This window comes from Arachis hypogaea, chromosome 15, assembly GCF_003086295.3.
Source record: "Arachis hypogaea cultivar Tifrunner chromosome 15, arahy.Tifrunner.gnm2.J5K5, whole genome shotgun sequence".
In the NCBI taxonomy this organism is placed as follows: Eukaryota; Viridiplantae; Streptophyta; class Magnoliopsida; order Fabales; family Fabaceae; genus Arachis; species Arachis hypogaea.
The window spans coordinates 59,397,951-59,411,008 of NC_092050.1; the positions used below are offsets into that span (position 1 = coordinate 59,397,951).

A 13,058-nucleotide genomic window follows, 5' to 3' on the forward strand; every position below is an offset into this window, starting at 1 on the left:
TCTATCAAAAAAGATAGAACTATTCCAACAAAAGTGGTTATCTACTCTACTATAAATACACTGGAGCCCCAGGTATAAGGCACGTTCCAATCTACTAAAAACCTGCTCAAAACCTTTGCTAACTTAAGCACTTGCAGGTACCACCCCCCACCTCCTCACGAGGAACTCGGACAGGTGGCATCTCAGCACATCAAGTCGGACACTACACAAAGGGATCTGGACCTCACGTTCATGACCAAATCAATATTTTAGGTAACCGTTGGAATAATAATATTATATTAATAAAAAATAAATGTGTTCGTTATAAAATTTTAATTCATTTGATAACTATTTTAAGTATTGAAATTCAATTCAATTTATGATTTTATTTAATTCATTTCAAAATCCAAACTTTAGAGTTCAATACAATTCTGCCTGAAAAAATGAGAGATTTTTTTGTTATAGACAATTAATAACTAAAATTTGTTAAATATTAATTTGTTTTTGCTAAAGTTCTTTTGATAGCAGATATTAGGTTTCAGACAGTAATATGTGCAAGCATTATATGTTATATCAAAATCAACATTATTCTCTATATAAGATTGAAAATGAGAGTTGTTTTTATTTCAAACAAAGAAAATGCGAGTTATTTTAAAGAAAGAAAATGAGAGTTTAGCTGAGTTTTGATGGTTTAATTAATTTGAAATGGATTTTTTTTTATTTTATGAATTTAAATGGTTTATTATTTCCAAAAAATAAAAGAACATAATTTAATTAATATTTTAATTATTTTGTTTAATTTATAAAAGAAAAAAAAATCCAATTTAAATTTTAAAATACGTTGCTCTTTATTATTATTTTTTTTGCCCTTTTGGACGTTGACGTCTTGTCTTATTCGTCCCTGGCCGAGCGAGGAAAGAATTTTGATTTTTGAAAGGATTATTATCTACATACAAGTTATTTACACGTACAAGTTTATACAAGTCATTTATATTGTATTATTTAAGAATTTTTTATGTATGTGTATTGATAAATTTTATATAATTTAAAATTCTTCTTCTTCTTCCTTGCATTATAAAAGTAAATTTTATTGAATTAATGTTAACTTGTATAAATTTGTATATCAAAAAGACTTGTATGTGTAGCAAATCTTTGAAAGTGGAAAAGGAACCGAGTCCCGGAAGTTGAGGCTCGGATCCGAAGCAAACCTACAAAACCAAAATCCGAACCAAACGAATCGAATTTGCCGTTGAGTTCCCGAATAGCGAATAGATTTGGAAACTTGGAAATCCATTGCCATTGACACAAAGGCGTTCAATTGGTTCAAATCACAAAACCTAAACCCAACCTAGCCCTCTCTCTCTCTCTCTCTCTCTCTCTCTCTCTCCCTGTTCCAAGAGAGAGAAAAGCAAGCTCTGAGAATCTGAGACAGAGAGGGGGCCAACCCAACCCATTCCTACTCCCTTCCCACATCACTCTCCTCTCTCCGGTCCAAATTCCGATCGCCGCCGCCAACTACCTCTCCGACCTCCGTCAAGCCATCTCCAATTCTCACATGATTCCCTTTCCTCTCCAACTTTGATGCGACGATCGAATGCACGAAATCGGGTGGCCTCAGATTCCAACAGCGACAATAACAGCAAAAAGATGATGGATCCGGCAATGAAGCTCCAGCTCCGTTCCGCAACCACCACCACAACCTCCTCCCCCAGCCGCCCCAGCCTCTTCCCCCGCCACATCCCCAAACCCTCCACAACCACCACCTCAAAATCACGATTCGCCTGCATCGCAACCCTTCTTTTAACCCTCCTCTTGCTCCTTACCTACAAAATCATTTCCTCAAAATCATCACCATCATCTTCTTATTCCTCTTCCCACCAACGGGTACGCTATGGTATAATCATAGACGGTGGGAGCACGGGTACGCGGATCCACGTGTTGCGTAGTGGTGGCGGCGGCGGTATTAAGGAGAGGGAGTTGTTGGATTTGGGGTCGATGAGGGTGAACCCTGGGTTGTCGTCGTTCGCGAAGGATCCAGAAGGTGCGGGGAGGTCCATTTCGGAGCTTGTGGAGTTCGGGAAGGGGAAGGTTCCCAGGGAGAAGTGGGCCCACACCGAGATTAGGCTCATGGCCACCGCTGGGATGAGGTTGTTGGGCCCTGAGGCCCAAGGGAGGATACTGGAGGCTTGTAGGAGGGTCCTCCGTAGCTCCGGTTTCAAGTTTAGGGACGATTGGGCCTCTGTCATAACAGGTTCTTCCGCACTCTTTCCCTTTTTTTTTTTTTTACTTTTTGAATCAAAATGGTAAATTTTAAGTTTTCTCAGTGTGTATTCTTGATCAATGGAATGATATGTTTATGATTATGGATAAATTCTTGTCATTGTTATAAGTATTATTAACAATTTCCGTTCATGAAGCTTCCCAAAGTTTTTGGGGGTTAGTTTGATTTTCTTCTCTTTTATATCATTTTTTTTGGTGGTGAGAAAAGCTGAAATGCAGTAGTAGAAAAGTGGAAACAGTTTTCAGTGCACGGGTTTTTGTGTATGCCTTGAGTAAGGTCCCCAAGTTCGAGTAATATAATAAGTGAAAAGAATAAAACTAGCGTTATGGAAGCTGACTGAGTTTTTTTTAGTGAATAGAAGCTGACTCAGTTTGAATCAGATTAGTGCCCAAAAAATAGTTACTCAGGATTTTTCTTATAATTAGAAAAAAATTTCGGAAAGATCTAAAGGCAAGTTATGTTAGACTAGTTAATTGATAGGAACTCAGTGCTTATCAGGCTATCAATTCACGTTTTCTGTTTTATTTGAAATTTTGGGAACAATTAAAATAATGAAACAAAGCTTCATCATGGGATGAGGGGAAGGGATTAATTGTGAGTTAATTTTGTTCCTTAAGGCTGTGTTTGATTTTGAGAACATGACAAGATAAGACATCGAGAACTAGACATAAAGGATAGAGATACAAAAATTAGTGTTCTTATATTTTTTTTGGTGATAAACTAGAACAAATTATGAAAGTCCAATTTATTCTTAGTTTTTTTCATAAAAAATATAATAATAAAAAAATAATTATGAAAAATTAACAAGAATAATATGAAGGAAAAAATAAAAGATAAGTTGTGTCTCTTGTTAGTTAGTGTCTCTATGTCCTTCTTGTCAAGATAGACACAAAATACACTAATTCAGTATCTTTAGACACAATGTCTCTGTGCATGTCTCATCTGCCAAACACAATTTTGTGTCTGGTCCAGTCTCAGTGTCCCGTGCCTATAAACAAACGCAGCTTAAATAGTCTTTGTTTTGTAAATACTACAGAATATGTCTTAAGGGACTTAAAAAAATAGTTAAATATCCAAATAGTTACAACAACCAATTTCCTTTGATTATGTGTAACAAGAAGTAATGTTTTCCTTACTAGGTGGTTTAATTACATAGATCAAATGAAAGCATTATGTTTTATCATACATGATGTCTATTGGCAAGCCATTTGAAGCTTTATCGTACATCTGAGGGAAGCATAAAATGCACTGTTTGTCAAGTTGATAAAACGTTAGATGAGAGGGGGGTTCGGAAAATTTCAAATGTCAGACTTGGAGCTTTACTTTTAGGGTGCATGAGATGAGTATAATCAATCAGTTCCCATATGTTGCCAATACTGTAATGTGAATGCGATGCTTCTTCGTTATTTACTTTGAACTGTATTTGATTGTTGGGTTCTTTTGACTTATTCTATTTTGGATACATAGGCTCTGATGAAGGAATCTATGCTTGGGTTGTTGCTAATTATGCACTTGGCACTCTTGGAGGTGATCCCTTGGATACAACTGGGATTATTGAACTTGGTGGGGCATCTGCTCAGGTACAGCTTCTCTGTCCCTGACTCTTCACGTTAAAACATTTGATATTCTTTGATCCAAATTATGTATATATACCATATAATTGTATAATACAAGGTCATCCTTTCTTGGTAGGTTCATATTGTTGGGAACCATGATATATGGGTTTCTTTTTTACACTTGTTTCAGGTGACCTTTGTATCTAGAGAACTGACACAATCTGGGTCCTCACACATTGTTAAATTTGGGAACACCACTTACAATCTTTACAGCCACAGCTTTCTACATTATGGCCTGGTAACCTTTTTTCTCTCTCTTTTGGGTGGGGGGTTTAAGATATAGTGGCATGTCTGTATCTATTGTTCTTTTTGCCTCAGTTCACTACTAATGATGTATTGGGGAGAAAAAAAAGTTAATTAATGATAAATTTATTATGTTGTTCCATTTTTTTCCGAGAATGTAAAAGTTCGAATAGTTTTGGTTATCTTTTTTTTAATTTTATTTTTTAATGTGATTCTCTATGAAGGGTCATGCTTTTTAGATATAGAATTATAAAATAATGTTTGAGATTATTAATTCTTTTAATGTTAATTCATTTTGCAGAATGTTGCTCATGACTCATGGAGAGAAGCACTTGTAACAAAAAATTTTAACATGGGTAATTTACACGAGCTGCATCATTGGACGGATTTCTGTCTTGAATTGTTGAACTTAATTACCATACTCATGCTATTAACGTGCTGCACAAAATCTTACTCCTTTGATCTTTGAAAATTTACTATTATCTTGTTTTAGTGTGCAACTGAAGCTAACATGTATTAATCACCTTGGTTAGCCACTGAACTACACTCAGAAATAGTTTTTCTTATTTAAGTGTTGTGAATATTTTAGTTCTCTCAAGGAAGTTGTAATGATTTAGCACCAAGTCAAAGTTCATACCAGCATATGTTTCCTATGTTGATGAATGCAAAAAAAAAAAAAAAATGTTATCTAAGATATTCAGTTTGCCAACCCTAACTTTCTTTCTCTCTAATTTATCATATGTACAAAGTTCAACACTGTCATTGATGGCATGCAGCAGAACAGCTAACTTCTTTTCTTTTTTAGAAGGGTTTAAATTGATTCTTTATTCTCCTCAGTGCAGCTTCTCAATCTCTTCAGGAGGGGTTGCGAATAGATCCTTGTACTCCTACTGGGTACTTGCATAATGTTGAGTCATGGAAGTTCTCTCCTAGCTCAGGGAGTGATCAAAGCCAATATCAGCCAACTGTTCAAACGAAAGGGAACTTTTCAGAGTGCAGATCTGCAGCATTGATGCTATTACAAAGAGGAAAAGGTAACATTTTTATTTACAAATTTTTATTATTAGGTTAGATTCCCTTTATAAAATGAGATGCTTTACTGTTTTGCTTTAGGGTTTATTACTGTTTTGCTTTCTGTGTTAGTGGTAGTTATTTCATCTTTTCTATTTATTCAGATAAGTGTACCCATCAGCATTGTGACTTAGGATCAAATTTCATACCTCACCTTCAAGGGAGATTCTTGGCCACAGAAAATTTCTTTCACACCTCAAAGGTTCTCTTATGATTGATAGTCACGATGTAATGCTTCCTTTTGCAATGTCCAGCAGTAATTGTAGTTTTTCGTTATTGTCTAAAATGGAGGCAATTGAGATGATAGTAATGTACTGTAATAACTCCATTCGTAGACTGATGTCATGCACCATGCTTAGCTCTACCTTGTGCTATTCTTGATAATTGATACACCCTTCTCAATCTGACTCTTTGCTTGTGTGTTAGTTTTTTGGATTGGGGTCAAAGGCATATCTGTCCGAGTTGATGAGTGCTGGGCAAAATTACTGTGGGGAGGATTGGTTAAGGCTAAAGAAAAAATACATTTCTCATGATGAGGAAGATTTACTTCGATATTGCTTCTCTTCAGCATACATTGTTGCTATGCTTCATGACAGTCTTGGCATTGCTTTGAATGATGAAAGGTATTCCTGCTTCCTTCCTTTTCTTTCCCTTTCTTTTTCCTTTTATTGTTACTTTTATTTTTAATTTTTATTGTTGGTTCCATGTGATACATCCAGATTTATATGTAAATTAAAGAGGAATTATTGGCTGCACCCTGCGCCTTGTGCCATTATTATTCTGTATTTGAGCTGTGTGCCAATAATTTCATGGCTTCAGTTGGTAGCTATTTTTTCTGGGTTCATGTTTGTGTGCTTACATTTTCTCTTGTGCTGATTACCTCTTATTTTTAATCTGTCTGTTTCAATTGATTGCATTTCATTGACTTGAATGAATGCTGGCCAGGATCAAGGTTGCTAATAAGGTTGGAGATATTCCCCTTGATTGGGCTTTGGGAGCTTTTATTCTCCAAACCACCACTGCCACTGATGCAGACGTACAGAACAATCATAGCTGGGGTGCCACCATTTTCAGTGATGAATCACCTACTCTCCTCTCAGTAATTGGAATTTTTATAATACTGCTGTTAACAGCTTGGTCAATATCCAGGTGGAGGAAACCTCAGTTGAAGACAATTTACGATCTAGAAAAAGGGAGATATATAATTACGCGAGTTGGTAGATAATACATAATATAGTAGACCAGATCCATGCTTCTGGTTGGCATATGTGGAGTGACATTTATCACCTTGTGGCCATATCACGACTCACTTTGAGTGAGACTGAGATTGTACATCATTGGATTTTGGATTTTGGATTTGGATGCAGCATAGTGGAGAGAGAACTAGTGTTACATTAGTGATGACATTCCATTGTGTATTTAGTGGAATGAATTAATCAAGAAACTGATACTGTTGTGCCGTTTATGTCAGAGAGCGGTAGTGGTCGGGCCAGCCTAGGGAATGAATGAATTCAGGGTAGGCAATGGATGCTGCATCCCTCCACAGAAAATGTCTTGTTATGGATGTGGTCTTTGTACCAAACTCAGCAGCCTAAAATATTTACTGAACTGAAGTTAGCAAACTGCTACTGCATGTACAGCAAAAAGCTCTGTCCATCCCTTGCAGGGAACCTAATTTTGCAGAAGCTGATTGTGGATACGTTGCAACTTATTTAGAAGATAATATAAATATAAACTCACGTCATAGACATTCTTTAATACTTTGCAAAATCTCATAGTTAGATCAGTTATTTGTTTGTACCAGAGTTTGTTGTGTGAAGCAGCCAATCGATGCTTCAGATGATGCAAAAACAACAAACTCGTACAGTCTGGGATTGATAGCATGAATGGCATATGTCAAAGTAATATGCGATATCCAATGAATGCTTTTATTCTATGAAATATAACTAAGGGAGAGTGCACTCGAGTGTGATGGAGAGCAAAATTCCTCTTATTATTGTTGTCAAATAATATATGCTTTGGTTGCTTCCCATTGGTTGTAATGCCAACCATGCTCTACTTGTAAAACTTGTACCAAAAATTTGGCATTAGAGAATCCAGTATCTGATCTCTCGTTCTGTTAAGCTTTCTATTTTTATCTTTTAGAAAAATATAATAGTTTTTTCGCCTATCAAAAAGCCAATGTCAAATTGGTCTCTGGCAATTTGACATTAATTTAGCTTTTAAAAGATACGCGTAAGATTAGTTCAATTTCAATAAAAAAAATATTATTTGTACACTAAAATCAGTTACCAATGTATTAGTTTAACTCCAAAGAGATGTATATGGCATTGGAAAATTTTTAAGTGTATTGGTATATTGGTGTTTTAGTGATTTTTAACTGTTGATCTTAATTATATATATATATATATATATATATATATATAATTAAGATTTATATATATATAATTAAGATCAACGGTTAAGAATTACTGAAATACCAAAAAAGATTTTTAAATATTAAACCAAGACAATTTTCTACTGGCAAAACTGTTGTCATATTAAAAGATATATTGATATCGCATATTCAATAGGAAATGATGTCATGTATATCTTGAGAGACCAAAAGTTAGTTCATTCTATAAAAACATGCAAGTATTCATTAATTTTATAAGTAAAACTGTATATCAAACAGTCTAATTTCTTATTTTAAATCTAGTCCATCATAAAATTTCTCATTGTAAACAGTAAACGTGTCATTAATAGCAAGCAATAGATGGGTATATTAATAACACTAGTGTGAAATTTAACAGTATCACCTCACGCATGAACCAGAATTCTTATGCATGAAATGCTAGTTCAATTTAACAAAAATAAGCTCCAAAACGGTAGTTAGGCAAGAAATGTTGCATTTGTCACAAGGCCTACAAGAAAGGAATCAACTAACTCTTAATTGAGCATAGAATTTGAAGGGAAAGGATAGAGGCAGGCTATAAATGCATGGTACATATAATTTACTTCAAAACACCAACCATTTCGTAGGTTAGTGCGATAAATTTTCAAAGAAACCCATTTTTGTAATCTATCATGCAAATAGAAAGCTACACAAGCAAAGTGCAACTCTCTATTAACACTTGCAATTTTATTTGGAAGCACTAAGTGTGTGAGTGTGTGACACTATATAGTATATAAGATTTTCCCTACGCTAAAGTCTAGAATCAACACATACTACAACTTTTTGTTCTTGATTTTTTTGGGCACATAAATTAAGTAGTGTAGCAAAATGTTAAATGTTGATGTGATTGGGAACAAGAAAAGGAAGAGATGTGGGAGGGTTTTCAGGTTCAAGAACTTCGGCGAACCGGGTTACCCAGTTATGTTTACTGGTCCATTTCGTGAGAATGTGAATGCACTTCTTGAATATGCGAATTTGGAGAGTAACTTGGGAATGGGAATGCCAATGTGGTCTTTTCAGCTTGAAGTTCATCACCACCCTCCTTTGCATATTTTCTTGTTTGTGATTGAAGAACCAATTGAAGCTTCTTTGAATCGCCACTGCAAGCATTGTCAATATGTTGGTAATGTTACATATTTAATTTGTTCTTACATTATTATCCATTCCAGGTTAATTAAAAACAATAACCAATAGTAGTAATAGTGACATGGTGATATGTGTTTTTTTTTCCTATTTATTTATCTAATGTAGTTACGAATGTAGCATTACTTAGAGTTTATCTTGAATAAATTTGATGATACTCGGTTTTTATCGTTGAAACTTAAGATAATCTTTTTCAATAATATTAGATGTACATTAAAATTGGCCACTAATATAAAATATATATTGAAATATAAAATACACACTAAAAATAAATTAAATTATACATGTATCTATATATATAGTAGCTAATTTTGATGTGAAAATAATATTCTTGAATCTTTTCTTTATTTACAAAGTGACACATTAATATTTTTTAATAGTTAGGTAATGTTAAACTTGATATATACCTTTATATTTTGTAAACAAAATTGTTATTAACACATCAAAATGTATTTGTGTATAAAATATATGTGTAGTTTAATTCATTTTTAAATATGTATTTTATATTTTAATGTGTATTTTATTTTAGTGATTGATTTTGATATACACCTAACAATAATATGATTGTTTTGTGAAATATGAGACTTAGTAGTTAATAGTATATTATAAATATAACATTAACTTCTTATAAAAGAGGGTCTAGAGAAGATTAGAGTAACATAGACAAATAAAAACGAGTCGTGAGAAATCTAATATATGATGTTGGATTTGCATTTATATTGAATATTATGTATAATTTTTACTTTGTATATAATTTCAAAAGAGATAAAGATAAAGATAAAAAGCCACAAAAATATATTTAGAATTAGAGACAAATTAAACAAAATATATTCAATCTCAAAACAAAAAGTGAAAAAAATAAAAAAAAAGATCACATATTCTTTGTGTTTTGTGTTGTATCCAAGTATCCATCTACCAAACATTGCCTCAGCATAGTAGCATATATGTTTATGGTATGTATGCATGATATGTACTTTGCTCATGACCTTAAATTTATTGAAAGATAATGATAAAGAGCTAACTTTTTTTGGGCTAACTTCGCTTAGTTTTATAAAAACTATTTTATTTATCTTAAATTTTAAATTCCAACCTATAAATTCTTAATTTTAAAATCTAAATTATAATCCTAAACCTTAAACTTATAGAAAAATATGAACTCCTAAAATTAAAAAAAAAAAAAAAAGAATAGTTAATAGTAACTAACTAAAAGTTAATTTCCTGTAATTTTTCTGAATTAAAATCAGTCGAATTTGATTGAGATTTCCATTTGACATAGGATGGGGCCACCATTTCATTTGCAACAAGAAGTATCATTTCGTATTACCCTCGAAGGAGGCATTGGCTACATGCTCGAGCTGTGAAGGGTGCTGTGATGCTATTGCCACAATGAACAACAACAACAACAACAATAATAATAATGGTAAGTCCAAATTAATAGAATTACAGGGCCATATGATGCATGGTGTTTTTCACTCTAATGGATTCGGCCATTTGCTATGTGTCAATGGCTTGGAAACCGGTTCCAATTTGGCTGGCAACCAGATCATGGACTTTTGGAATCGTTTGTGCATTGGATTGCAAGCAAGGTTAGTTCATTCATTTTTAAAATATATTAACGTTGATTCAGTTCTCAAGTCCTTCATTTTAAAAATTAAAAGTGAGGGAATTATTTTGACTGAAAAAATAGTATGTAAATGAATTCAGCCAGAGACCTAATTACGCGTTCTTTTGATATTTTGCATTCTTTGCATGGAAACGTTTTATTTGTAGTTTTCTATATGTTAGCATTGTGGTGAAACGATTACAACTACTTACCTAATTACCAAATATAGAAGAAAGAAAAATATTAAGTTTCAATCACTTGCGTGTTAAACCTTCTTTGCAACATATCATTTTCTCGTATAATAATATTGAACAATGAAAGTTAAAAGAAACCTTCTCCATGCATGTATGGAGTAAGAAGCATAACTAAGCAACCTAACTTTCTCATGCCAAATGTTCCGTATCTCAAGAATATTGACCCCAAATTTAACAATTGAGAAATGATAGGTGTATTATTCTATGCACCTTCCTTTTTATTAAAAACTTCTTTTTATCATTAATAAAATTTTCGATAACTTTAATCCATTTAGTTTCAAAGCACTATTAATATAAAATAGTTTTACATGTAGATTCAACACGTAATCCTATTTTAATAGAAATAGATATTTTTATATTAATTACATAAATAATCATTTATAAAAATAAATGCGTAAAATATTTTATATATATTGTGAATGTATTAAAATTAAACTTAATTTTTATTTAAAAATGGATAAATATATAATTACATTTTCTCACAATATTTTTTATGCAAATCAATTCGTGTGCAAAGAAATTGACATGCAAAGATCCCACTACACTTTTAAATATAAGGATTAACGAGGGACATATTTAACTAATTTTGGTACTTTTAATTACATGATATAGGAAAGTGAGTTTGAATGACACTGCACAGAAAAGAGGCATGGAACTTAGACTTATAAATGGAATAGCATATAGTGAGCCATGGTTTGGTCGCTGGGGCTACAAATTTGGAAGAGGTTCCTTTGGTGTGACACAATCCATGTACCAAAAAGCCATAGAAGCAATAAGGAGCATGCCACTCTACTTGCTCATACACCACATTGGCGCCAACAATTTCAACCACCACGAAGTGCCCGTCATTTTCTCACGCTACCAAACCCTGTCCGGCCAATCGCTAGTCACACTCGGCGACTTATTTCGCTACATGCTCGAGCTAAAGTCGCGCCTCCCGCGGGAGACGCGAGTTATTGGTAACAATAATTATACTTGTTCCTACAACAACACTAGTAGTACTAGTGCCAGTGCATTGGTTGAGTCCAATAATAATTGCCGTTGGTCACCTAAGAGGATTGAAATGGCAACAAGGGTAATTGTTGAGGCATTGAAGAGAACAGAGTTTAGATGGATTTCAAGACAAGAAGTTAGGGATGCCGCACGTGCTTACATTGGTGACACTGGTTTATTGGATTTTGTGCTAAAGTCACTAGGGAATCATGTTGTTGGGAACTACTTGGTACGTAGGAGCTTAAATCCTGTTACCAAAGTTTTGGAGTATTGCTTAGAAGACATTTCCAATCATGTTTACCATAATTGCAATGAAGGTAGTTTGGCCATCAATAATAGTAATAGTAACAATAATAATAAAATTAAGGATAAGTACAAGATTTCAAGGGCTCAACTTATGAAGGACATGCTTTATTTGTATAAGTACATCCTAATTGACCCTAAACCAATGATGGGGTTGGAGTTTCTCTCAGCCATACCGTTGGCGGCTAGGATAATTCTCGACACCAAGTTTCTCGTCAAAGACTACTCTGGCGAGGTTCCCACTTTTGGAGTTGAGTTAGGCTCGGATGGAAAACTGAACCTTTATTGCACAATTTTGTTGAGGAACAATTCATGCATTGATGAGGAGTTCTTGAGTAAGGCTATGCCACCCTATGAGTGCATCACTTTGGGTAGCAATGCTACAATCAATGAATTGAAGTTAGAAGTTGAGAGGAATTTTAGGGAAATTTATTGGGGATTAAGGGGATTTGTGGTAGAATCAATTGGGAATTTTAGTGCCAATAATATTATTAGTAATAATGGGAAAGATATGGTTTTGGGGCTAATTGAAGTGATGGGTGGGAAAATAGTGTTAGAGGGTTGGATTGGTGAAATAATTGGAATGATGAATAACAACATGATGATTGGCCAAATGTGTGAGAATGATCCAAAGAATGGGATTGTGGAGTGCACTTGTGGAACAAAAGAAGATGATGGAGAGAGGTTGGTGTGTTGTGATATTTGTGAAACTTGGCAGCATACAAGGTGTGTTCGAATTCCAAATGATGAAGAAATTCCTCACATTTTTCTTTGCAAAAGGTGTGAGCAAGAAATTGTTATGTTCCCTTCATTGCCATAATATAAAAATATATATACTCTGATGTAGTCAATATTTAATGTTTCTTTTGTTGATGTTTATTATTATTTGCTCATCATTTTCTCTTGTTCTTTATTCTATGAATGAATCTTATTTCTTTTATTTGTAGATTCTTATGCCGCTTTAGGTCCAAGGATGCCTTCGACATTTAACACAACGAATTCTAATATCTGTTCTTTTGGTTACTTTGAAAATTTTATTGTAAATTTATTCACAAATATAGTTATTAGTTAATTGACTATATTTTTAAGTCATCAAATACTTTTTTTTTTCAATCGGTCCAGTCCTATGTTTTAAATA

General features: G+C 33.7%; 2 protein-coding genes across 2 annotated transcripts; both read left to right on the forward strand.

Annotated features, from left to right (window-relative positions):
* The first annotated feature begins 1,145 nt into the window (after positions 1-1,145).
* On the forward strand, positions 1,146-7,183 carry LOC112750372 (probable apyrase 6). Its single transcript, XM_025799077.3, has 8 exons — positions 1,146-2,230; positions 3,728-3,840; positions 4,007-4,114; positions 4,421-4,475; positions 4,962-5,153; positions 5,295-5,392; positions 5,617-5,813; positions 6,136-7,183. The coding sequence occupies exons 1-8, from the start codon at positions 1,561-1,563 to the stop codon at positions 6,413-6,415; spliced, it is 1,713 nt and encodes a 570-aa protein (XP_025654862.1). The 5' UTR covers positions 1,146-1,560; the 3' UTR covers positions 6,416-7,183.
* Positions 7,184-8,093: 910 nt separating this feature from the next.
* Positions 8,094-12,799, forward strand: LOC112750371 (PHD finger protein MALE STERILITY 1). Its single transcript, XM_025799076.3, has 3 exons — positions 8,094-8,747; positions 10,044-10,353; positions 11,237-12,799. Exons 1-3 carry the CDS (start codon positions 8,453-8,455, stop codon positions 12,738-12,740), a joined length of 2,109 nt encoding a protein of 702 aa, XP_025654861.1. The 5' UTR covers positions 8,094-8,452; the 3' UTR covers positions 12,741-12,799.
* The last annotated feature ends 259 nt before the right edge of the window (positions 12,800-13,058 follow it).

What these genes read in the sequence shown, in the direction of transcription:
- LOC112750372 (XM_025799077.3), top strand. Translation starts at nt 1,561, where the DNA reads ATGCGACGATCGAATGCACGAAATCGGGTGGCCTCAGATTCCAACAGC. An exon ending in TTGGGCCTCTGTCATAACAG is followed by an intron (nt 2,231 to 3,727) that starts GTTCTTCCGCAC and finishes TTGGATACATAG; the next exon opens with GCTCTGATGAAGGAATCTAT. An exon ending in ATTGCTTTGAATGATGAAAG is followed by an intron (nt 5,814 to 6,135) that starts GTATTCCTGCTT and finishes AATGCTGGCCAG; the next exon opens with GATCAAGGTTGCTAATAAGG.
- LOC112750371 (XM_025799076.3), top strand. Translation starts at nt 8,453, where the DNA reads ATGTTAAATGTTGATGTGATTGGGAACAAGAAAAGGAAGAGATGTGGG. An exon ending in CAAGCATTGTCAATATGTTG is followed by an intron (nt 8,748 to 10,043) that starts GTAATGTTACAT and finishes CATTTGACATAG; the next exon opens with GATGGGGCCACCATTTCATT. An exon ending in TGCATTGGATTGCAAGCAAG is followed by an intron (nt 10,354 to 11,236) that starts GTTAGTTCATTC and finishes TACATGATATAG; the next exon opens with GAAAGTGAGTTTGAATGACA.